The sequence below is a fragment of the Paraphaeosphaeria sporulosa genome (genome assembly GCF_001642045.1).
Source record: "Paraphaeosphaeria sporulosa strain AP3s5-JAC2a unplaced genomic scaffold CC84scaffold_10, whole genome shotgun sequence".
Taxonomy (NCBI): domain Eukaryota; kingdom Fungi; phylum Ascomycota; class Dothideomycetes; order Pleosporales; family Didymosphaeriaceae; genus Paraphaeosphaeria; species Paraphaeosphaeria sporulosa.
In genome coordinates this window covers 1,110,160-1,131,400 of record NW_017253369.1, presented here as the reverse complement: position 1 = coordinate 1,131,400, position 21,241 = coordinate 1,110,160, and the positions used below count along the sequence as shown (strand labels likewise).

Here is a 21,241-nt window from a genome sequence, read left to right as displayed (position 1 = left end):
CGAAAATGGACATGCATTGCGCCCACCAGAACAGGCTCGTTCGGTCTTCACGAGACTGGTCAACAAAGGCTTCCACACGCCGATACCTCTCAAATTAGTGACGTCCGTCCTGGATATATTCATAGGGAACTAGCATACTCCTCGGTCGTTGTCGTTCTTTACTATGTCCTCACAAACTGTCTCTTTGAGTCCGGCTCGGCCCATCTTCGTCCACCTCGTTCATACACACAGCTGTAAGCCTTCCCGAGACGAAGTCCAACAAAGACACTTGAAAAGCTACGCATCATGTGGTTCATGTGGCGCAGCTTAAGATCATTGTCGCACTTCCATTGGCCATGCACGCCTTTGCTTTGTTCTTCCTCTGCTTTGTCCATCGCGATGGCAGCGCAGCACAACCACTTCCGGCGCAAATGACAACACAGACAAAGCCTCCACTCAGCAAACGTACACGATGCAAGTTCTTTGTCGGATCGAAAGCATGTCTTCGAGCGACGGGTCCGCCGTACTCGCATTCGTCTCATTTCTGCCGACATTGCAGACGGCATTCGAAATCTTACTTTCTGGGACTTCGTACACCAAACGCGACAATGGCAGACTTTCCACCAGACCTGTCCCCAGAGCAAGCCCCCACAACTAATCTACCATTCACTACAACTAGACCTACGCCTACCCCCGAAGCCCAAGTTACGCCGGCACTCAATGGTTCCCTCTTCTCTCTCGCCCGCGAGCTGACATCGTACTTCCTCGGCCAAACCCTCCACATTCCTACCTTCATATCCGACCACCCATTAAACACCCTCTTTGCAAGCGCCGCGGTCGGCATTGGCGCGAGACTCCTTTACAATGACCATGCTGCGCGCTCTCGCTCCAGAGTTCAGCTCGCCGTCTTCCACATCCTGCGCATCCTCCAGGCAAATCCCTCCTACTGGCACCATGTCTCTGACGAGAGCAACTGGCCCGCCTTCCGACAGCATGTTGTGGAAGAGGTACGGCTCGCCGTGGAGAAGCACCACATCTCCCGCAGTGAGGGGGAGCAGGTGAAGAAGGTGATAGAAAAGAGGCTGATCAATATGCTGTGGGACTACGAAGGAAGTCTGCGCGGGGAGGTGATCAGAAAGAGAAGGAAGTTGTTGGCGGATCAGATGGAGGATAATAAGGCGAAAGAGAGTTATTTAGCAAAGAAAAGAAGAGAGACAAGGAATCCGCTTTGGCCGTCGCAGACGCCCCGTCCGCCGCCGCAACCGCCAGGAGTGGTTGCGGCGAAGAAGCCTCTTCCTAGTTGGGACGACGATATGGATGGCGGTAATGAAGGCGATGATACTGGCGGTGCTGCCCCAGTCGTTGACAGCGCAACGCCGGGAAATCCAGTGGTATACCCAGCGCTTCTTCATTCACACGGTATTGCCGCAACGCCTGCTCCAGTGTCGAGACCACCCAACTCATCGCTGGACGAAGCTGCAGCGCGGGAAGCTGCGATGGCGCCGTTGTATAATCGTTTCAGTAATTCTCCTGCTATTACGGGTACCGTCGGGCTGCCACGGCCGCCGCTGCCGCACGGGTATGATGGTTTAGGGGTGCCCTATGGAGCGCAGCCGCGACCGCAGCCTGGGAGGCCGGACAATGCTGCTGTGAATGCGCGGCGCCCGAATTCCCGGAATAACACAACTTTGGGGTCGAAGCCGTCTTCGAATGTAGCGCTTCCTCCCATGACCAGCAATGCGAATCGTCCGAATGTGCCGAAGGTGGACGCAGTTCAGCCTCCTACGAGCGGTCATCCTGCAACACCCGCTCCATTATCTCGCCTGACTATGTCACAGCCAGCGCCTCCTCCTACGAACGACACCGTTGGAACGTCTGCCTCAACATCGCGGCCGACTTCGAAGGTAGCGCGACCTCCCGCGGCCACCAGTACGAACCATCCTGAGGACGCGCCTGTCATGGTCTCCGTCAGACCCCCGAAAATGACAGTTAGATACAGAGCTGTCCCTTTTAAGCCGATAGTGCCCGATGAAAGGGAGCGAAGACGTCTCATTGGCGACGAAGGAAGGAGGTGGTGGCCGTGTGCGATCTGCGATATGATGGTTGATGTAGCTCCTCTTCCCTGGAAACTACACTTACGCAGTGTTCCGCATTTGGCTAAGGCTTCCTCTACGCAGGAGAAGGAGAAGCAGAAGGAGATTGAGGCTGAGGCAGAAGATGGTGATATTGCGGAGGAGGTGGAGGAGCTGGTGGAGAACGCAACATCGCGACCTCCTTCTCCAAAATGGACATGTCACATATGTGGGAAGAAACTTCTTTTGTCGCAGATGTCCGAACATGAAGCCTATCATAAGAAGAAGGAAGACGAAGCCGCTGCTTCCAAGAAGAGGTTCGAACAGTTTGCATCAGGAAATGCGGTAACAGGCACCCTGAATGCTACTTCCAGCGGCTTCAGCGGATCCGGCAGCATTAGCGGATTCAGCGGCTTCAAGACTACTGCACACCCGTCCGTTACAAAAGCACTGAAAGACGATGAAAATCTCTCCTGGAGATGCCCGCTATGCGACCGCTTGGTTCCCCTTGCAGAGAAGAGCAAGCATCTCATGGAACACCTCAAGGAGGGTGAAACTGGTATCAACGATGATGATATCTGGATAAATTGTCCAGGCTGCGGGCTTTCGATGCATGAAAATGATTTATCAGCTCATTGGCAAGAGGGGTGCGAAGGAAACCTATTGGTGGGTCAGGAAGAGGACCCATATGTACGCTATATATATTGCGGACGATGCAACATGCAGGTTCTCGCAGATGAATGGGATGCCCACGTAGAAAGATATCATCAAGATCCCCCAACGTCAGGCGATGACGATCAAAACAACGGCGACCAAAACGGCGGCGCAAATGGAAACACCAACGCCTTCGGCCAGCTCATCAAGCTGCCCAAGACCAATACGCCCGCGCCTCCGAGCGTGAACGGTCCAACGCCAGTTCCGCCTCCGTCAGCACAGCTCGACGATCTACGCCGGCTCAGCCAGCCCGCGATCGCTGTGTCAACCGAAATCACTGCCATCCCTGATGGCCAGGTGGTCATCATGTCCACCCCTACAACTCCCGCACCAGGTCTCCCCCAGCAGTTGCAGCCCAGATCTGCCGTGCCAGCCAGCGCCTCCGTCTCTACTGATGGCGTAGTCACTGCCACTCCCACACCAAATCCCCAGCACCCCCAACTCTCGCAAAACTCCACGCCAACTCTCCCGCAGTATCCCCATTACCCGCAACTCCCGCACAACGCACTATACCCACACATACGTCCAAGGCCTAGCCTCCTCGAGCGCGAGGAGAGAAAGGCGTGGCACGCGGTGGGCTTAAAGACGGTGGAGCAGTACTGGACCAAGGTTAAAAAAGGTCTGTCGCCGATTATAGAGCTGGAAGAGGAGGACGAGGGGTACACACCTGATTCGGCGAGGCTGGCTAGGCTGGCAAAGCAGGGGAAGATCCCGTGGCCGGCGGGGTTGCTGCCAATGGGAACGGGTGTTGCAGTTAATCGGGAAGTTGAGGAAGAGATTCAACAGGGTAAGTTAGTATCCAAATTTCAGGTGATGCTGAGTTGTGCTGATGGTTGTGCAGATAACACGCCAAACGGAGTCCCAGGAGGAGACATCAATCCCGCTGATTCCTATATCAACAACGACCCTGCAGCGTATCTCGGGGCTACACCTACGCCAGCGCCTAGGCCTCCCCAAGACGTCGACAGTGACGACCCGGACGGTCTCTACAAACCTCCCAGCCCTCGACCCCAACCGAACACCCGCCCACCTCCGACCCAACCCACCCGCATCCGGCGCCCTCCCACGTCCCCACAGGTCGCCGTCCCCCCACGCCGCCAGTCCACATCTACCTCTATTCCCCGTCCCGTCTCCCAACCTCGCCTACAAAGCCCAGCACCGGTGTCGCAACGCCCAGCCGTCAAGCGCCGAAGTTCAGCGGCGTCTGCGACTTCTGCAACTTCCCAATCGAAGATCACGAAGCCTGACGCGAAGACAGCCAATAAAAAGCCACCTGCAAAGGGGCGGACGAGCAGGCAGTCGCCGGTGGGTAGTCAGACTTGGACAGGGATACCGAGTGTACCACCGCCTACGGCTCCGCCTGCGACGCCTGGTGGGAGAAGGAATGGGAGTGTGCCGCCGACGCCGGAGACGAGGAGGAGTGGGAGGGCGAATCGGTTTGAGGGGACGTACAAGGAGTGAATGAGCTAGCTTGGCCGATTACCGATACATGTGTGCCACAATGCTAGATCCGGACCTGAGATGCGGTCCAAGCCGCTGATCCCCAGGCAACCGATATGCAAGGAACCAATTGAGTGAATTAATAAAGGATGTACTGTTAAAAAGTTGCATTTTTCACTTACTCAGCTAGGTATTAATGAGTCAATGTGCTCAGGAAACTATCAACGCTTAATCCGTCTCCTCCCCACTAATCCAAACTATAAATCCCAAGTACACCTACTACGACTTACGGAACGCGAACCAGCGGTCGCGCGGGGGACAACGTCCCGTCGAAAGACTATCTATCCACTCCACCCCCAGCTGCCTCTCGTCGCCTCCCCAAACCGCGGCCGCTATGCTCCACCACCAACACAATCCCATCACGCATTACTACAGTACCCAGCCCTACACCCCTCACACAACTCCGTCAAATGCGGCCTCTTGCTCTGGCCCCGACGCGGCACGCTCTCCACCTTGACCCCACTCCAAATCTTCAGTCGCCGCGCCACCCGCTCCGCATACGAGTCGTCCAGCCGCGGCTTGCTGACGAAGTTGCATTGCTCGCAGCGCTGGTGGTACACCTGTGCGTGGTACTGCTGTCCTGCGTAGAGCAGGATCCGGATGGCGACCATCCCGCTGGCCCAGCTGCGCGAAGGGCACTTGTTGTTGTAGCAGATGAAGACGCCTCGGATGTTGCTGTTCCAGGCTTTGGTCGAGCGCGCGTCTGAGCGGTCCTGCCGGAAGGAGAAGTGCAGGTCGTCGTCTGCGAGATGGAGGGAGACGGCGCCGTGGAGCTCCGGGTGGAGGGAGAATTTGGGGGGCTTTTCCATCTTGGGGGGTTTCTTGGTCTTGGGTGGCATGGTGGTCTGCTTGGACGGTGGTAGCTGCGGATGCTCGGGACGCTTTGGGTGGTTCTGCGGCCGGTGGGTTCGTGACGGCATGCTGGTGGTTTGTCGTTGACAATCGTAGCTGGGGGAGTGCTGAATCTTGCTCGGACGGGGTTGCAACGCAGAGGTGAGGACGCTCCAATGTCGAGTAGATCAGACCTAGACATGATCGACTTTTCACATCATAGTACCCCTCTTTGAACCGCAAGTTTCCCGTTGGGAACAATGCGAGGTAATGCAGTGTATTTCAAGAGAGGACCAATAGCGATGGGGAACCCCAGTTGGCGAGGCGTGGCTCCAATCGGGTGGATACAGGCAAGGATCGGGAGATGCATTCCACACTTCTGGAAGAGGGGTCGAGATAAAGAGTTGCAACATCGTATGACACGTACGTTGAACTTTCAGGGATTTACTTGAGGTTGGAAATTTTTGGGCACGGATAAAGGGCGCTAGAAGCTAGGGCATACCTATATATGCAGCACTACACCAGACTTGCTTGGTGATGGATCGAACCACGCCGTAAAGAACAATAGTCATGGTAGATTACGAAAGGAGTGGATTAATTTGCTATGACAATGAAGAAATACAGCAAGAAAGGAAATCAAGAGGAAGGCGACTGAGCTAAGAACAATCGATGATACCCTGAGATAATGTACTCAAAGAATGTGCGTGGTGTTGAACAATTGGTTGCCCCTGTCCGTAGTGCCACTCCCCGTAAACGTTGTGCACCTAGCAATAGCTGAGTCACGCATGGGGGTCGCAATGATATTGGCCGCATTTTCGCTGGTCGCATGAAAGATCGTGACTCTACCGGAGCGGTCGTGACTACGGAGCAGCGCGCTGATGAGGCCATTACCGGTCATTTCAACCACTGGGAGCTTGGAATTTTCCAGCTGTGACGAAGTAGATCGAGGCAAATACGCCTGGGAAGCGCGAAGTCCACTATTAATTGCCTCCATCAAGCCCAGTCCCATTGTCTGTCTCCGAAGAACGACGTCTCACATATCCTATCCGGGCCTCTGCGAACGCTAGAATAACTCTATGCATCCGCAGGTGGAACAAACAAAGATGGGGAAGTGTTTGGCATAATTTTGGGGCGTGCTGGAATGGTCATGTCTTTCACAAGGCATTGCGTCGCGATCCAGGGATATTGAATGGACCAGGGTATTGAAAATGGGAGTCGCTGCAAGTGCATTCCGGATATGGTTTCGCTCGAAGAGATTGACAACAGGAGAAGCTACAGGTGGATCGCGGATGCAGTTTCGTTCGTCGCTGCCACTCTGAGCAATCGGGATTGGGAATTGTGAAATGAGTTGCTCGACAGCCGCATCAAATACCGCCCACTTCGCAAGTGCTCTCGGATCCTTTTTATTTCACTTCCTTTTGATTGAATCTTCGAAGGCTGCGGGTTTTCGATGTACTAGTATTCAACAGCTAGCCGTGGGTGTCATCCTTTTGCACGTATCTGCTCTCGAGCACTGAACTACTCCAAGAGGGAGTTTATAGGACCTAACGATCTGAGGGCTATCGGCCTAACGTGGCCCGCCTCCAGTTCTCGCAGATACGGCCGCGGTGCTACGCCCTGGCGCGGAATGATACCAACATTCTGCCCACGGTAACAGTCGCAGTGCTGACACCGTGTGTTCAGGATCTCAAAATCTCTCGCAGAGTCTTGTGCAGCAAAGATGGTAACAAAGCTGTCGATGTAGGTTTTGAGAATGGCTGCAACACCAATGGCGAGGCCCGCTGCCTCAGCCGTGCAGCTCACCTAAGCTGGCTACAAGCCGGCCATTTCGTGATTCAATCAAAGAAAAATATAGGAATTGTTATGCATGACTTTTAGTGCCGTGAATTTAATTCTTGTGGGCACGGCACGGGAGACGTTGAATTGGGAAGTGGCGAGGCTGCTGAGATATATTCAGCCTCACAGCGCGTGGGCGCCGTCCAAGCCCCCACCTGCCCGTTTTGGAAGCGTGGCTGAATGATGTTGGATGCTCTGCAAAACATGATAAAGTACGCGTGAAGGAATAACTATGCATCTTTGGGCGAAAAACCCGAGCCTGAGAACATCTAACGGACGGACTTATGAACTTACACTTGTAGAAGAGGAAAGAGGCCCGAGCTACCCTTCGATCAGCGATCACGAATCTGACTAGGGAAGTCGTAGGTATGTACTTATCTCCGAGCTTTGGTACGTCTACATCCTGGCCTTTGTTACAACGCGAGGGTATGGTGTGCCAGCTCCTACTTCAAACGTATTACTCGGCCCTCGGTCGACTCTCGTAGCGAGAATGAGCCGCATAGTTAAACTGTCCGTACTTCACCTCAGGATTTAACCTCTCATGGCAGGAGCGGTGGCTGATCAACGTCCATATGACAACCATACCCCACAGTGCGCGTGCGGGGTGAGGGGAAATAACATGGCGGAGAGAATGCCGTGTCGATCACCCAACCGCACGCGTCGTAACAAAACCGCGCGCAAAGAACATCGCAACAGGATCTCATTGTCGAAGAGTTCATTATTCACATGTAGGTCGTTGAGCCCCTACGGATATTCAACGCCATCAGATCAGAGTCAGTTGAATCATGGGTTTCCTACAGCGTGTCAAGCGCCAGCAGACTCTCGACTCTCCTCAATCTGACGAAACCACCCATCAAGTAAACCCAGATCCCAAATCTGGCCGAGATATCGAATCCACCATCCATACCGAGACCATACCAACCACTTCCTCATCGAAATGGATCCTCTCCCGGTCCGGCGACGGCGACACCGCCATGGCCCTCTTCGCCTCCCCAGCCGACACTCACGAGCCCTACACCGCGGAGGAAGAAAAGAAACTTGTCCGCAAGATCGACTGCATGATCCTGCCTTATCTAGCGGTCTGCTACGCTTTCTTCTACATCGACAAAACGACACTGTCGTACGCTGCTATCTTCGGCATTAGAGAGGACCTGGATCTGCATGGGGATCGGTATAATTGGCTGAGCAGTATATTCTACTTTGGATTTCTGGTGTGGGCGTTCCCGACCAATTTCTTGATGCAGAGATTGCCGGTTGGAAAGTATCTGGGTGCGAATATCTTCTTGTGGGGGGTATTTTTAATGCTGCAAGCTGCTGCCAAGGTAGGAGCACGACAAGGGATATCGTCTCGGATATTTTCTCACACGGCGCTAGAACTTCACGCAACTTGCGGTGCTGAGAGCGATCAGTGGAGCGGCTGAGGCTTGTTCGGATCCTTCGTTTATGCTAATTACGAGCATGTGGTAAGCTATCTTCCTCCTCAATCTGCGTGGCCCTCAGCTCACGTCTCTAGGTACACTCGCAAACAGCAACCCGTCCGTATAGGATTGTGGTACACAGCGAATGGTTTTGGCATCGCTTTGGGCGGCCTGTTGGGCTATGCAATCGGACACATCAAAGGGGCTCTACCGTCATGGAAGTATGAGTTTTTGATCATAGGAGGTAAGTGTGTTCTGTGATGTATCAAGCTTCGTGTTGCTTACGATCAACATAGCGCTATGCTCCGCCTGGGGCATCGTCATGTTCATCTTCCTGCCCGACTCACCCGTGAACGCTCCTCTCCTCACGCCTCGTCAACGTCGCATCGCCGTCGAGCGTCTTCGCTCCAACCAAACGGGCGTCGAAAACAAGCACCTCAAAGGCTACCAAGTCGTCGAAGCCCTCAAGGACCCCAAGACCTGGTTCTTCTTCGTCCTCGGCGCAATCCACAACACGCCCAACGGCGGCATCTCCAACTTCGGCACCATCATCATCAAAGGCTTCGGCTACTCCACCCTCGTCACCACCCTCCTCCAAGTCCCCTACGGCATCCTCATCGCACTCTTCATCCTCTCCTGCGTGTATTTGAACAACCACTTCTCCTCCCAGCAGCGCCAGACCCGCTGCTGGTTTATCCTACTCTACACCCTGCCCAACATCGCCGGCACCTTCGGCCTGCGCTACATCCCGCAGCAACACCACATCGCCCGCCTTTGGTGCTACTACCTCACAGGCGCCTACAATGCGTCTTTCGTGCTCGTGCTCAGTCTCGCCGTCGGCAACACCGCAGGCCACACCAAAAAGGTCGTTACCAATGCGTTCCTCTTCCTGGGGTACTGCGTGGGCAACATTGCGGGCCCGTTCTTCTACAAGGCGAGTCAGAGCCCGACGTACGAGCTGGGGATCTGGAGCATGATTTTCTGCCACCTGGCGGAGTTTGCGATTGTGCTGGCTTTTAGGTGTTATTTGAAGTGGGAGAATGGGAAGAGGGAGAGGGTGTTTGGGGCGCAGGGGGATGTGGATGCGACGGCGTTTGGGGACTTGACGGATTGGGAGAACACGAATTTTAGGTATGTGTACTAGAACTGGACGTGATGAGTGGGGGGCGCGAGTACGTGTGAAGGATAGAAGGGATAGAAAGTAGACAGTCTAGTCACTAGGTACTGTTGTCATGATTGGTACGTAATTCTAGGACGACTCAACGGACTGTCCATGTCTACAATTGCAACTTGTACTATCTTGCGGGTCGCCGCGTTCATGTCTAAACGCGGAGTCGGATGACTGTGTTGGAGTAGTCGAAGTTGAACGTCAGAGACGATATCGTTTCTGTGTCATTGGTGCTGAATCATGCCATACTATTTTATTGATCGTGTGGAGACACGAAAGTGGGTAGCAACACCAAGATCTCTGCTTTCAGGCTTCCTCCAATGCAGCTGTTTTCTGGTCGGCGAGATGACGTTCACTTCGCAGAGTGGTCAAGCGTTCGCAAGTTTAATACACTCATAATTCCTCGTCCTCAGTTTCATCGTCTTCATCGGCAGCGGCTGGTGCGGGCTGCTTAGCCGGGGGTTTGCTTCTCGTGGCAGGTCTTCCAAATGGCAGCTCGCGCCGCGGCGGTGGCGGTCCAACATCTTCATTCGGCGCAGGCGTACTCATCTGAGAGCTGCCCACTGTCACCGACGAGGAGCGAGGCGCTTGAGCGGGCTTTGCTCGTGTTGCGCGTGTCGAGGGGGCTGGAGCTTTGCTGCTGAATCCACCCTCGCCTTCGTCCTCAGTCTCGGTCTCCGATGCGCGGTCTGGAGTAGCTGCTCCACCTTCATCAGAGTCGTCGTCTTGCTCTTCGGCTTTCGCCTGGTCAACCTCCATCTGGTCCTCATCTGAGAGCTGCTCGGGCTCTGGTTCCGGCTCAGGCTCCGGGGCTTTTGCTTTCCGCTTGGATGTGCGGGATGCCGCTGGTTTGCGTGGCTTCGTCTCTTCCCGAGTGGCTTGTACTGTTGTTGCTAGATGTCATATTAGCACCGAAGGAGGTCCGAACGCCAAATCCAAACGCCTCACCAGTGTCTTTGTCGACCTTTGCGGTAGCAAGCAGCCGGTTCTGGTCGCGGATCTTCCGCTTCTTCTCGTTCAGCAGCTCCATGAACTGTTGCAGCATGGCGGTCTCCGTTTCATTTTTGGTCTTGATGAAGTCGTCAAGCTGCGCGTTGAGCTTTGCGATCATAACCTGTTCGCCATGTGCCTGTGTCTTCGAGTCTGCGAGCTCTTTGAGAGTCTGCTTGTGTGCCAATGCTGAGGCTTGCGCCCACTCGAACGGGTTGAACCTACATGGCTCAGTCAGACACAAGCCAATTTACTCATGACGCCGCGATCGGACACAGTGCTCGCAATGTCTCAGTTGCACGTGTCTTATTGATCGCATTCGGTGTTGACAAAGTATCGTGCGTGTGCCAATAGTGCAATCAAGTGGAAACAAGCGTCATCTAGCTCGTGACGAGGATCGGCGGGCGTCACTTACTCAAATTCGTCATCTCTAGGAAGCAGGATCTCCCCCAGATTCATCTGTGTCACGTTAGTTTGATTCGGAAACCGGACACGAGTCACCCCCGAAGCACGCTCGTCTGACTTGCCTTGATGCCCGTGACGTCCTGTTGGATGGTAATCTCGATGTTGTCGCCCTTGAGCGCATACACCATCCGCACGTTTTCGAGCAATTTGGCGTTGTCACCTGCAGGCTGTTTTTGTAACAGGAAATGAGACAGGACTTGTTCCCACTCGTCGGCTGTACCCTTGAACTTGTGCTTCAATTTTGAGATATTGCGATGAGAGACTATATTAAACGTGTCAAAGAAGCAACGAAATGACGGCAATCACATTTTAATCTTACTTTTGGCGACATAGGGACTCTCGCCTTCGCAGCCCACGAGCCGCACGTCGAGCGGGTGTGAGCCCTCCTGCAGCACCTCCACCACCACGACGTCGCCGTCTCCTGCAGCGGGTTCTACGGGCACGATGAAGCGGCCCCGCATCGTGGTGATCCGTCGGTACCAGGCCAGGTCACAGGTGGAAAGTTTGGCCGGCCCAGGGAGGAAGGAGAGGCGTGGCTAATGACGAGGGTGTGGCGCGGCGTCAAACCTGATCCTGACACACACCCTGGGTGAGATCGGGGTGATGCTTGTGATAGCGGAACAGTGCTAGAGGGCGTGGTGGAAAGCCGGCTTGAGCGCCGGCGGGTTTCAGTCGCGCTGAGGGAGAGTCGCAACAGGTCAGACGACAAGGGCCCCGCGAACCTTATATGTCACCGCAACACAGGCGGCGCGGTGTTGTTTAGGTGCAAGGCGCGTTGCTGCCTTCCAGGCGCTCGTGTATTTAGGCGGGCCCGCAGGCAGGCCACGGTCGCGCAGTTGGCCTCTCTGCCGCGGTTCGACTACTTGCCAGGCTGCATAGAGGGTCTGCCCGTTGCGAGGCCGATCATCTGCACCCGCGCCCAGTGCCCTGGGAGAGTTCTTGGTGTCGCGCATCCACGACGCGTGGGCACGGAGCAGCGGCCGGCCGCAGCTTCCCTTTCGCTGACCGCTTGGCCGCTCCTGCCGCCAAGCTCGGTAAACAGGGTCTATCACCACTTCCCAGCCATCGAGCTTCCTGCATCGCAACCCACCAACGCGCGCACACACGACCCACACCCATCCGCAATGGCCGCGAAGGGCTCTTTCGCCCAGCGCATGGCCTCAATGGCGTCGTCCGTCGAGAACTGGGACGACGACGCCGACTTCGACGGCTCCGCCGACCTGTTTACCCACTCCATGTCTACTGTCCAGTCCACGTCGTCCCGCGTCTCCGTCCGCTCCGAATCCAACATGGGCGACGATGACTGGCAGGTGCTGCTCGCCCCCAACGACGAGGCCTCTACCAGGAACGCGATAAACTCTGCAAAGCAAGCCGGCATCCCCATCCCCACGAGCGTGCCGTCGTCGGCCCTTCTCGGTGGCGCGATAAAAAGGCTGGGAAAGAAGAAATCGAGCCGGAAAATTGTTGTCGATGAAGACTGGGCCAACGACCTCGAGCTGCCCACCAACCCCGGCGAGGGCCTCAAGCTGAAGGCACCGATGCCGCGCACGCCGGCAGACGACAACGATGGCTTCGACGACGACGACTGGGGCGAGGGCAGCTTGGGCATCCGCTTTGCAGGCACGAGCAGGCGTGGTCCCCGAAGCTCATCCGTGTCAGCCATGAGCCCTAGCATGGGCAGCATTGTGACCCTCGAAAGCGAAGACGATGAGTTGAACGGCCTGGTGCTGCCCCAAGAACCGCTGGACTTCGCATCCCGGTTGGAGAAGCTTAAGAAGCATGAGATAACCCTGCCTTCTCCCGATACCTCACCCTCGGGATTCACTCTCCCGAAACGCGCACCGCCGCCTACCTCAGCGCCTGTATTGGGCCCCCCAGTGGAGTTCACATCGCCAACTGCACCAGTGTGGTCCTCGCCAATTGCACCCGAGAGAGATGTTAGGCAAGAGCCCGAAGAAGAGACCCCTAAACCTCCAGCTCAGCTTGTAGGTGTCGAGGAAGAAGATGACTTTATGGACGGGCTGGACATTGGTGGTGCACAAGTGCTTGACACGAACAAGCTTACGTTGAACCGCAACGTCAAGATTAAGAAAGCCCCCGCGAAGATTACGCCGCCACCTGCCGCACGTCCGGCCACCACCTTGACCTTCACCGACAAAGACAAGCCCTCCATGTCAAAGATCCCGAGGCCTCTTTCTACCAGCAGTCGCTCACGCCTCACGCCTGTCTACGAGTCAGGTGCTGCGCAAAGCGGAAACAGTCGACAACCGCCCACGACTACAAGCGCTCAGCTCCTACGGGCCAAACGGTCCGCGCCTCTACTCCGGAACAACAACAATGCTCACCCGGCACGTTCATCCGTTCCTTTCCTTCCTGCAGGCGGCTCGACGTCCCAATCTCATCACGTTATGGCGAAATCTTCGTCCCGTGGCCACTTGCGCAGGGACTCAGATCCACGTCGACCCCAATCTCCATCCACGAGGCCGTACTCACGCGGGCCAATGGACACGCCAAGTAGGAATGGCATGCGAAGGGAATTGGGACCATCGGCCCTGCCCCGCCAACCCCAGAAGCTCACTTTCCCCAAGGGCCGAAAGCAGAACTTTGGAGATGGCACCGAGCTTGAAATCTTCGATGACTTGCCCACCTCCGCAACTAAAGAAAAGCAGTTCGAGAAAGCACCACGAAACGTGGCTAGCAACAAAACCCTACGGTCGCAAACAAGTGTTTCTAAGCTTCCCATGCCGGACCGCATGGCTACACCCATGCCGCAAACACCTCGGAGTCCCCCTAAAGTTGATAGTACTCCACGATTTGCTCGCGACACTGCAGCAAGCCGCAATGCTCGTGAACAGCGTCTCACTGACATGCGCACACGAGGCAATGGCCCTGTGCCGCCGAGCCCCTCGATCAATTGGAAGGTGCATGTAGCGGCTAGGAGTCCGCACACCAGTCCGACTGCCCACCGAAAGAAAGGATCCGGGGCAAAGCCACAGCTAATCCGAGGCTTGTTTGAACCAGGTTCACGAAGTAAGCTTGACTTTGCCTGGCCACTGTCTATTCACTAGCTGACAGAATCTAGCTGAGAAAGGTATGATATATAACCCGACCATGCAGCGATGGGAAGGAAACGAAGAAGCTTTGGCTCCTTTCACCCATCCCAATGGGTCTTCTGCCACTTTGAACCTTACGACAGTGAGCACACCAACCTTCTCGCCAATGCACAATCCCTTCGGCCATCCGCATGAGCGCTCGCACTCCATCTCTCATACCGCTTTGTCGAAGATTCAACTCAAGAACGTCTCGTCTCGTGCAGTCAACGTTGTGCCACGGCCGGCGCCCTCACCGCCGCGTCCTGCACTGATCTCGCAGAAGACCATGCCTCGTGGTGTCCAGTATGAAGGTCGCATGGTCTTCGACCCTGTCAAGATGACTTGGCTCAAGGCACCTCGTGATTCCAACGACCCTCGCTCTCCCTCTGTCGCAGACGATGACGAAGAAGACCCTTTCGCAGGGCTAGAGGACCTCAAGGACAACGTGAGCGTTGTCGGTGGGCACGGCGACACTGGCACCGGCGCTACTGGTGTCGAAGACACTTCTTTCGTCGGCGAAGAGTTCGATCTTGGTCCCAGCTTCATTCGTCGACAGCGGGAAGAAGAAGCCATTTGGCGCCGCAAGACCGAGAGCTGGGTCAGCACAATGCGCGACACGGGCGAACACAAGCACGGTTGGAGATGGGAGTTGCGCAGAATCGCCATGCGCGCCTCCGAAGAGAGGTAGTTGCGCCCCTTGCATTTGCGTTGACCTTTTGGAGAGCATGCATTGGATACGCATTGTACAGTCATGAGTTACGACCGCATCGGCCCACTTTGGGCTCCTGGCGCATTATTGGGCGCTCAGCTTGAGCGAAAAGCTATTTGGGCGTTGAGGATTTTCTTATAAGATATCCTGAGTGTTATGTTGGGTGTCTTCTGGCACCTCACTCTAGCGACGCTTTATGATTTATGACTTTCTTGCATACGAGAGTATTCGAGAGGAGCATGTTGCTCTGTATAGAAACGTCGATTTTTTGGTTTGATCATTTCTCTATTTGGCGTTACGGTTTGCTTTTCCGGGTATGGTTGCCTATGCTCAATCTTGCTAATGACTATAGTAGGGATTTTTAATATGATGAGAAATTCTAGCTTCATTGGTTACAATAGCTTCTTGTGATTGAGTTCAAGTTCTGTTGCCTTGATTAATTCTGGTGCCTCGCAGTTGTCGTTGCCTTGAAATGCAGGTACGGCCGTTAGTGGGGCACAAGGGTGGGGTATAAACTTTCGACCCTCGCCCGATGCTGTGTTTACATTGTCCCTCTCAGCTCCCCCTCCGCACACATGTCGCAGTCCAACGATCCAGGCCATTTCTTCCAGACGGAGTGAGTTCCGGATTTACCCCTCCACTACTGATGCTGAAACGACTGTCTAACAATAGCCAGCGCATGGCACGCGGAGACCGCGCGCCGGGCCGCAAAATCTAAGAACGACAAGGGAAACCCCGTCAAGCTGCCCTCCAAAATCCTCGCCGTCACCGCAGACCCGTATGACCGCGCGCTCGTTTACGTCGCAGAAGCGGCGGGAACCGTGAAGCGAATAAGTCCTGAAGTCGGTCAGACCTCCGCCCGTCGCATACACCCACACGACGACACGCCAGCGATGGAGCTGCATGCTAATTCTGGGTGTGCAGGCTGAAGAGAAGAAAGTCATCGCAACGTACACGGGGCCCGAAGCGCCGCTCACATCGCTCGCTATCTCGCACAAGTCGGGCAAGCTGTTTGCAGGGTGCTGGGATAAGACAATCTGGAGCTGGGACGCGAAGAGCAGAAGGCCTGGGCAGCGGTTTCGGGGACATGCCGACTTCGTGAAGACCGTCCTCGTGTTGACACTACAAGGAAAGGAGCTGCTGCTATCTGGCTCGCAAGATGCGACTATTATCGTCTGGGACGCTGTGACCGGCCAGCGGCTGTACACGCTGAAGGGGCATACCCGGGGTATCCTCGCGCTTGCGCTTGACCCGCTGGAATACGATCCTGCGAAGGAAGAGGCGATTGTGTTTAGTGCAGGCAGCGATCGCGAGATCAGAAGATGGAAGGTTGGTATCACTGTGGGGAAGGAGATAAAGGAAGAGCCGTGTCCGATTCTCGCACACGAGACCAGTGTCGACCTCATACACTTCGACTCGGACGGTGATCTGTGGACCGCATCCGCGGATAAGACTGCGAAGTGTCTTTCCCGTGCGCGCAATTGGGACGAGGACTCGGTCTTCGAGCACCCGGACTACACGCGCGATGTGGTGGTTGATGAAGAGGGTGGGTGGGTCGTGACCGCGTGCCGAGATGAGAATGTTCGCGTCTTTGAGAAGGGCAGTGGCAAGCTACATCACGTCTTCGAAGGGCATTTTGAGGAGGTGACTGCGTTGGTGCTGTTGGAGGGGCAAAAGGTCATCAGTGTGAGCATTGATGGGAGTGTGAGGACATGGAGCTTGAAAGCGCAGGATCTGGCGAAGGCAATCAAGGAGGCGGAGGACGAGAAGGAGGGCAAGGTGGAAGAGAAGGTCGAGGAGAAGAAAGAGGGGCTTATGACGTTGGAGGAGGAAGAGGAGCTTGCGGCGTTGCTGGAGGACAGCGACTGATATCTAGATTGGCGTATCCAGAGTCATATCCCGCTCACATTACGCGATACATGATGTATACTCACATGCTGCTGACTGGTGGTTTCGTGAATGCTTACATGTACTGGGAATGTTTCTTTCTACGAAAGACGACTCGGTGTAGCTTCTTCTCTCGTGTTCGCCGATCTATTGGTCGCGAACCATAACATATATCATTGTATCTCAGTTTCGTCGAGTAGAACCAGGCCGTTCAAGATTCCAGGCACTGATGACCGAGGCCCGCATGTCTTGGCGCCTGTTCCCCGCAACCTCCGCACTCCTCCACTCGTTCCCCAACGACCGAGCTCCAGCGAGTCATCACCATGTTGAAACCGAAGCTCCAGCGCACACCCGGAGATACCGAGAACCTCCATAACATCCCGATGTTATTTACGAACCGCTAAGACGCAATCTCCCCTTTCTCGAGCATTACCACACCGCGTCTCACGCCCCGCGCCTCCGCAACCATGGCGACCGACACAATGAACTTCTCCATCCCGCCCGCGCTCCAGCAGTACCTCGCCGACCTAGACGCCTTCATAGAAGCCAAGATCGTACCCTTGCAGAAGAAGGACGACAACGACCGGTTTTTCGATCACCGTCGCGAACACGCACGCACAGACTGGGACAACGGCGGCCTGCCGCGCCCCGAATGGGAAGCTCTCCTGGGCCAATGCCGCCGTCTCGCCGATGAAGCTGGGTTCTACCGACTCTCCCTGCCAAAGCAGTACGGCGGGCGCAGCGCCGAGGACGGCCGCGGGAGCAATCTCTGGATGGCGGTCATACGCGAGCACCTCGCCGCGAAAGGGCTGGGTCTATTCAACGACCTGCAGAATGAGCACTCTGTCGTGGGCAATTTCCCGGATGTGGTGATGGTGATGAATTATGGGAATGCGCAGCAGCGGGAGGAGTTGATTGGGGGACGGTTGAAGGGGAAGGTGAGGATTACGTTTGGGTTGACGGAGCCTGGGCATGGGAGCGATGCGACGCATATGGAGACGAGGGGCAGGCCGGAGAAGAGGAACGGGGTGGATGGGTGGGTGTTGGACGGAAGGAAGAAGTGGCAGACGGGGATGCATGCTGCAACGCATTGCTTTATCTTTGCGCGGACACAGGGGGAGAACGGGCAGGCTAAAGGTATAAGCTGCTTTGTGGTGCCGAGGGAGACGCCTGGTTTGGAAGTGGAGAGTTACGAGTGGTACGCAACCCTATCCCCCCTCTCTTAAAACTGCCATGGTTTCTTGCTGGCGTTCTACTAACACGTCCGCAGGACACTCAACATGCCCACCGACCATGCCACCGTCTCCATCAAAAACGTCTGGGTCCCCTCGACCGCGGTCCTCGGGCCCATCCACAACGGCCTCGGCGTCGCGCAAGCCTTCGTCCACGAAAATCGTATCCGGCAAGCCGCCTCCTCACTCGGCGCAGCCATCTACTGCGTCCAAGAATCCGTCTCATACGCCAACGCCCGCGCCCCCTTCGGCACCCCCCTCTCCCACAATCAAGCCATCCAGTTCCCTCTCGTCGAGCTCGCCACCCAGTGCGAGATGCTGCGCCAACTGATCCGCAAGACCGCCGTCGAGATGGACAGCATGCCGCACGTCGAGGTGGAAAAGCGCATCGGGGATAAGGTCTCCATGTGCAATTACTGGGCTAACAGGCTGTGCTGCGAGGCTGCGGATCGCGCGATACAGGTCCATGGCGGCAATGGGTATAGCAGGCATTGGCCGTTTGAGCATATCTGGCGGCACCATAGGCGGTACCGGATCACGGAAGGGAGCGAGGAGATTCAGATGAGGAAGGTTGCGGCATATTTGTTTGGGTTTGGGGGGCGGAAGAGTTTGGTGGACGCGACGGCCAAGGAGGCGAAGCTGTAGCATGTCCGGTTCGGAAATGGATTTTGCTGGTTTACATGGTGCCTGATGCAGTCTTGGTGATGTTGACCGTGTCCATACTACTCCTGGTGGCGTCGCTCACCTCAAGAGTGCTATGGACCAGTTCCGTAATATCTTGTTCAGCCCGGGCAGTGCGTCTGCCTCAAGCAAAACAGGCAAGAGGAGCACCACCAGCAGGAACCAGATCCCCAGTGCTGCGATCCAAAGAATTGTCCCCTTGTAATCAGGTCTCCATGGAATTCCCGGTAGCGGCTTGGTCGTCCTGCTCTTCGTTTCATCAAGACGTACATCTTTGACAGGGGGCTGCGGTGGCGGTTCTTCTATCCCCCGCTCAGCACCCTCAAAGCGTACAGCATCTCCAGTTGGAGGCGGTGGTGGCAGCGGTTTCACAGCCGGGCCCGTCAGCGGTGGTGGTCGCCTGCGTCGCACTTGCAGTGTCGAGGTGCTGCCAGGTGTATCATCTTTTAGGTCCTCTTTGGAGACACCGCGGAGTGCGTCGTTTGTGTTGTCTTTTGGTGGCACGGGAGGCGGTTCATCTTCTTGGTCGATCGGGGTGTTTGGTGTCATGGTGGTCGTTGGCATGGGACGTGGGGTTGGAAGTTAGATGGGAAGCGGCGTTGCCGTAAGAGGCTAGCGGGGTTGGGGCGCGAAGACGTCGATGCTGGCTGGAGGGGTTGATAGTGCAACAGTAAGTCCAGATGTGATGAACAGAGCAGAGGCTTTAAGATTATATTTTGGTTTTGTAATGGGAGATAAGTTACCCCAAGGTAACGGTTGTCACTGATGGAAACAGTCTCAGACATTGTGTTTCTGAGGAAGATTGGTCGGCGTACAGCGGCTGCGTGTTCAGCATCAAGATCCTCCTGATATGTTCTACCAGATGCGTAGCTCATGTTACTTCACGCCATGGTGCGAGTTCTGGATATGGTGAGTGGCGTTTGTAATGATAGAGGGAGAATCGTGTTTTCAGTCAAGTTCACATATAAAGGTAAGTTCTTGGAGTAGCGAGATATTACAAGGGGTTTCCACTTACCTGGACCAGGTTTGGACCTTGTGGGTATTCATTGATTTGAGCGTGAGGGATGGCGGTACCAAGAGGGTATAATGGATATCCTATACCATACAGTTGTTAAATCCTGCAGAGTTGCTAGTCCTAAAAGGTTGGGGTTGGTTCTCGGGCAAGACAACTGAGGGAAGGGAAGGGGTCTTGATACGATAGTATCTTGCGAAGTGTAACGAGTCAACAATATAGCCTAAGTGTTAATGCTACATCTCTCGTTCACCAACAACATGAACAAGCATAGCCTGCGGAAACCAAGTATCACGAAGAAAATCGGACCTTACACTCTGCATCATAAGCTTTCAACTGGTCCATCTTTAAATCCACCAACTTCTCCATCTCTTCTCTCATCTTATCATTAAGCACATCGTCCCCATCCTTGTGAAGTGCAGCCCAATAGACCGCATCTATGTCGAAACTCTTCCTGATTCCATAGTCGAACCAAAACCTTCCGGTCGCCCAGGAGTCACGCATTCGGACAGAAAGGAGTGGGTTTCTCTCGCTTCCTTCCAAATTCGTCCTCGCCTCCACCCGTTCCAAGGCTCGCAAGAACTGTTCCAGCCTTGGTACGTAGCGGATCATAAAGTTTTCCATGGAGTGGTTTTCAAGCCACATATCTGGACCCAGTAGAAGTAGCCACCAAGGTGGATCGTAAGCAAACTGAGCTGGCATGGTGTTTGTGAATTCGAAGTCCAGTATAGCTGTGATACGGAGAGTGTCCGGGTGCGCAAGCATGTTTGTAGGTTGCAGGTCGTCACAGTAGGGCTTGAAAGGACCGGTATCATCGAGGCAGTAGCGGGAGATTAGCTCCTTGAATCGATGACGTGCGATGAACCGCTTCTTAGCATCCTCTCGGTCATTGGCAAGGTTTCGTTGGGTTCGAAGATGGACAAGATGCTCTTCAGCGAGAGAGTGAAGAAACGCCTTTGCAGACGTGAACGGGGCTGTAGGATATCCGCTTATAGGGTAGTTTGAGACTACAGAGTTTAACTCATTCATGTTGTATGTTAGAGGTCTTTCGCTGGCAATCCATCTATTTGAAGACGGACTCTTTGATATCGCGCCGATTGTAGAAAAATCCAGTCGGGAGAGTTGTAGCATGTAATCGGCAAGTTGCTCGTAGACATAATCCAGTTTCATATCATCCACGTCGGTCGCGAGGATCACCTCATCTTGTTCGGTCTCCGTTGGCTACTTTAAGGTGGTCGCTAGCGAGATACCATCAACATAATCCATGATTATGAATGGACCGAGATGCTGAGGACTGTCTTCAATCATACCCCAACTCACTACCCGAGGTACAGGAATAGTAGTCTTCTCGCTCAGGAATTTTAGGAATTGGACTTCAATACTGACCTTTTCATCCCGGAAAGCTGTGGCTGTGTGGCCTGGTTTGGGGAAGCGAATCACAGCTTTTGGCCCTCCATCGCTAAATCTGATGACGAGACTAAGGCTGAATGAGCCTTTAAGGTAGCCATCAAACTCTCCCGCTGGCTTGCCTTGTCGTCGAGAAGCGACAAAGGCGACAATCTCTTGCTTTGCATCGATGACCTTTGACAACCACGCCCTGAATTCATTGTCCCCGTCCGTTTCGGCTAGCTCATCGAATACAGTCATCTTCTCCG

General features: G+C 54.9%; 10 protein-coding genes across 10 annotated transcripts; 5 read left to right on the top strand and 5 right to left on the bottom strand.

Moving 5' to 3' along the window:
• The first annotated feature begins 29 nt into the window (after nt 1-29).
• CC84DRAFT_216390 (uncharacterized protein) lies at nt 30-4,499 on the top strand. The gene is made up of 2 exons (XM_018185612.1): nt 30-4,334; nt 4,482-4,499. Exon 1 carries the CDS (start codon nt 336-338, stop codon nt 4,224-4,226), a length of 3,891 nt encoding a protein of 1,296 aa, XP_018032110.1. The 5' UTR covers nt 30-335; the 3' UTR covers nt 4,227-4,334; nt 4,482-4,499.
• Nucleotides 4,500-4,624: 125 nt separating this feature from the next.
• CC84DRAFT_1189984 (uncharacterized protein) lies at nt 4,625-5,074 on the bottom strand (the record flags this gene model as incomplete). Its single annotated transcript, XM_018181085.1, has 1 exon — nt 4,625-5,074. The coding sequence occupies one exon, from the start codon at nt 5,072-5,074 to the stop codon at nt 4,625-4,627; it is 450 nt and encodes a 149-aa protein (XP_018032109.1).
• A 468-nt stretch (nt 5,075-5,542) lies between these two features.
• Nucleotides 5,543-6,544, bottom strand: CC84DRAFT_216454 (uncharacterized protein). The gene has a single exon (XM_018185613.1). It carries the CDS (start codon nt 6,103-6,105, stop codon nt 5,788-5,790), a length of 318 nt encoding a protein of 105 aa, XP_018032108.1. The 5' UTR covers nt 6,106-6,544; the 3' UTR covers nt 5,543-5,787.
• Nucleotides 6,545-7,717: 1,173 nt separating this feature from the next.
• On the top strand, nt 7,718-9,494 carry CC84DRAFT_1100729 (putative MFS allantoate transporter; the record flags this gene model as incomplete). Its single annotated transcript, XM_018174878.1, has 4 exons — nt 7,718-8,254; nt 8,307-8,395; nt 8,446-8,594; nt 8,647-9,494. 4 exons carry the CDS (start codon nt 7,718-7,720, stop codon nt 9,492-9,494), a joined length of 1,623 nt encoding a protein of 540 aa, XP_018032107.1.
• A 441-nt stretch (nt 9,495-9,935) lies between these two features.
• On the bottom strand, nt 9,936-11,419 carry CC84DRAFT_1062262 (uncharacterized protein; the record flags this gene model as incomplete). Its single annotated transcript, XM_018173595.1, has 5 exons — nt 9,936-10,411; nt 10,467-10,729; nt 10,924-10,952; nt 11,021-11,235; nt 11,293-11,419. Coding segments are annotated over 5 exons (1,110 nt in total), but the record flags the coding sequence as incomplete, so codon positions are not given.
• A 678-nt stretch (nt 11,420-12,097) lies between these two features.
• CC84DRAFT_1153816 (uncharacterized protein) lies at nt 12,098-15,146 on the top strand (the record flags this gene model as incomplete). The annotated part of the gene is made up of 2 exons (XM_018176854.1): nt 12,098-14,003; nt 14,056-15,146. 2 exons carry the CDS (start codon nt 12,098-12,100, stop codon nt 14,751-14,753), a joined length of 2,604 nt encoding a protein of 867 aa, XP_018032105.1. The 3' UTR covers nt 14,754-15,146.
• Nucleotides 15,147-15,325: 179 nt separating this feature from the next.
• Nucleotides 15,326-16,689, top strand: CC84DRAFT_1167902 (WD domain-containing protein). The gene is made up of 3 exons (XM_018179283.1): nt 15,326-15,390; nt 15,451-15,616; nt 15,699-16,689. The coding sequence occupies exons 1-3, from the start codon at nt 15,350-15,352 to the stop codon at nt 16,641-16,643; spliced, it is 1,152 nt and encodes a 383-aa protein (XP_018032104.1). The 5' UTR covers nt 15,326-15,349; the 3' UTR covers nt 16,644-16,689.
• A 454-nt stretch (nt 16,690-17,143) lies between these two features.
• Nucleotides 17,144-18,538, top strand: CC84DRAFT_1100218 (acyl-CoA dehydrogenase NM domain-like protein; the record flags this gene model as incomplete). The annotated part of the gene is made up of 2 exons (XM_018174856.1): nt 17,144-17,859; nt 17,932-18,538. 2 exons carry the CDS (start codon nt 17,144-17,146, stop codon nt 18,536-18,538), a joined length of 1,323 nt encoding a protein of 440 aa, XP_018032103.1.
• A 96-nt stretch (nt 18,539-18,634) lies between these two features.
• CC84DRAFT_1221221 (uncharacterized protein) lies at nt 18,635-19,123 on the bottom strand (the record flags this gene model as incomplete). Its single annotated transcript, XM_018183245.1, has 1 exon — nt 18,635-19,123. The coding sequence occupies one exon, from the start codon at nt 19,121-19,123 to the stop codon at nt 18,635-18,637; it is 489 nt and encodes a 162-aa protein (XP_018032102.1).
• A 754-nt stretch (nt 19,124-19,877) lies between these two features.
• CC84DRAFT_1198861 (phosphotransferase enzyme family protein-like protein) lies at nt 19,878-21,233 on the bottom strand (the record flags this gene model as incomplete). The annotated part of the gene is made up of 2 exons (XM_018181593.1): nt 19,878-20,807; nt 20,844-21,233. The coding sequence occupies 2 exons, from the start codon at nt 21,231-21,233 to the stop codon at nt 19,878-19,880; spliced, it is 1,320 nt and encodes a 439-aa protein (XP_018032101.1).
• Between the last annotated feature and the right edge of the window lie 8 nt (nt 21,234-21,241).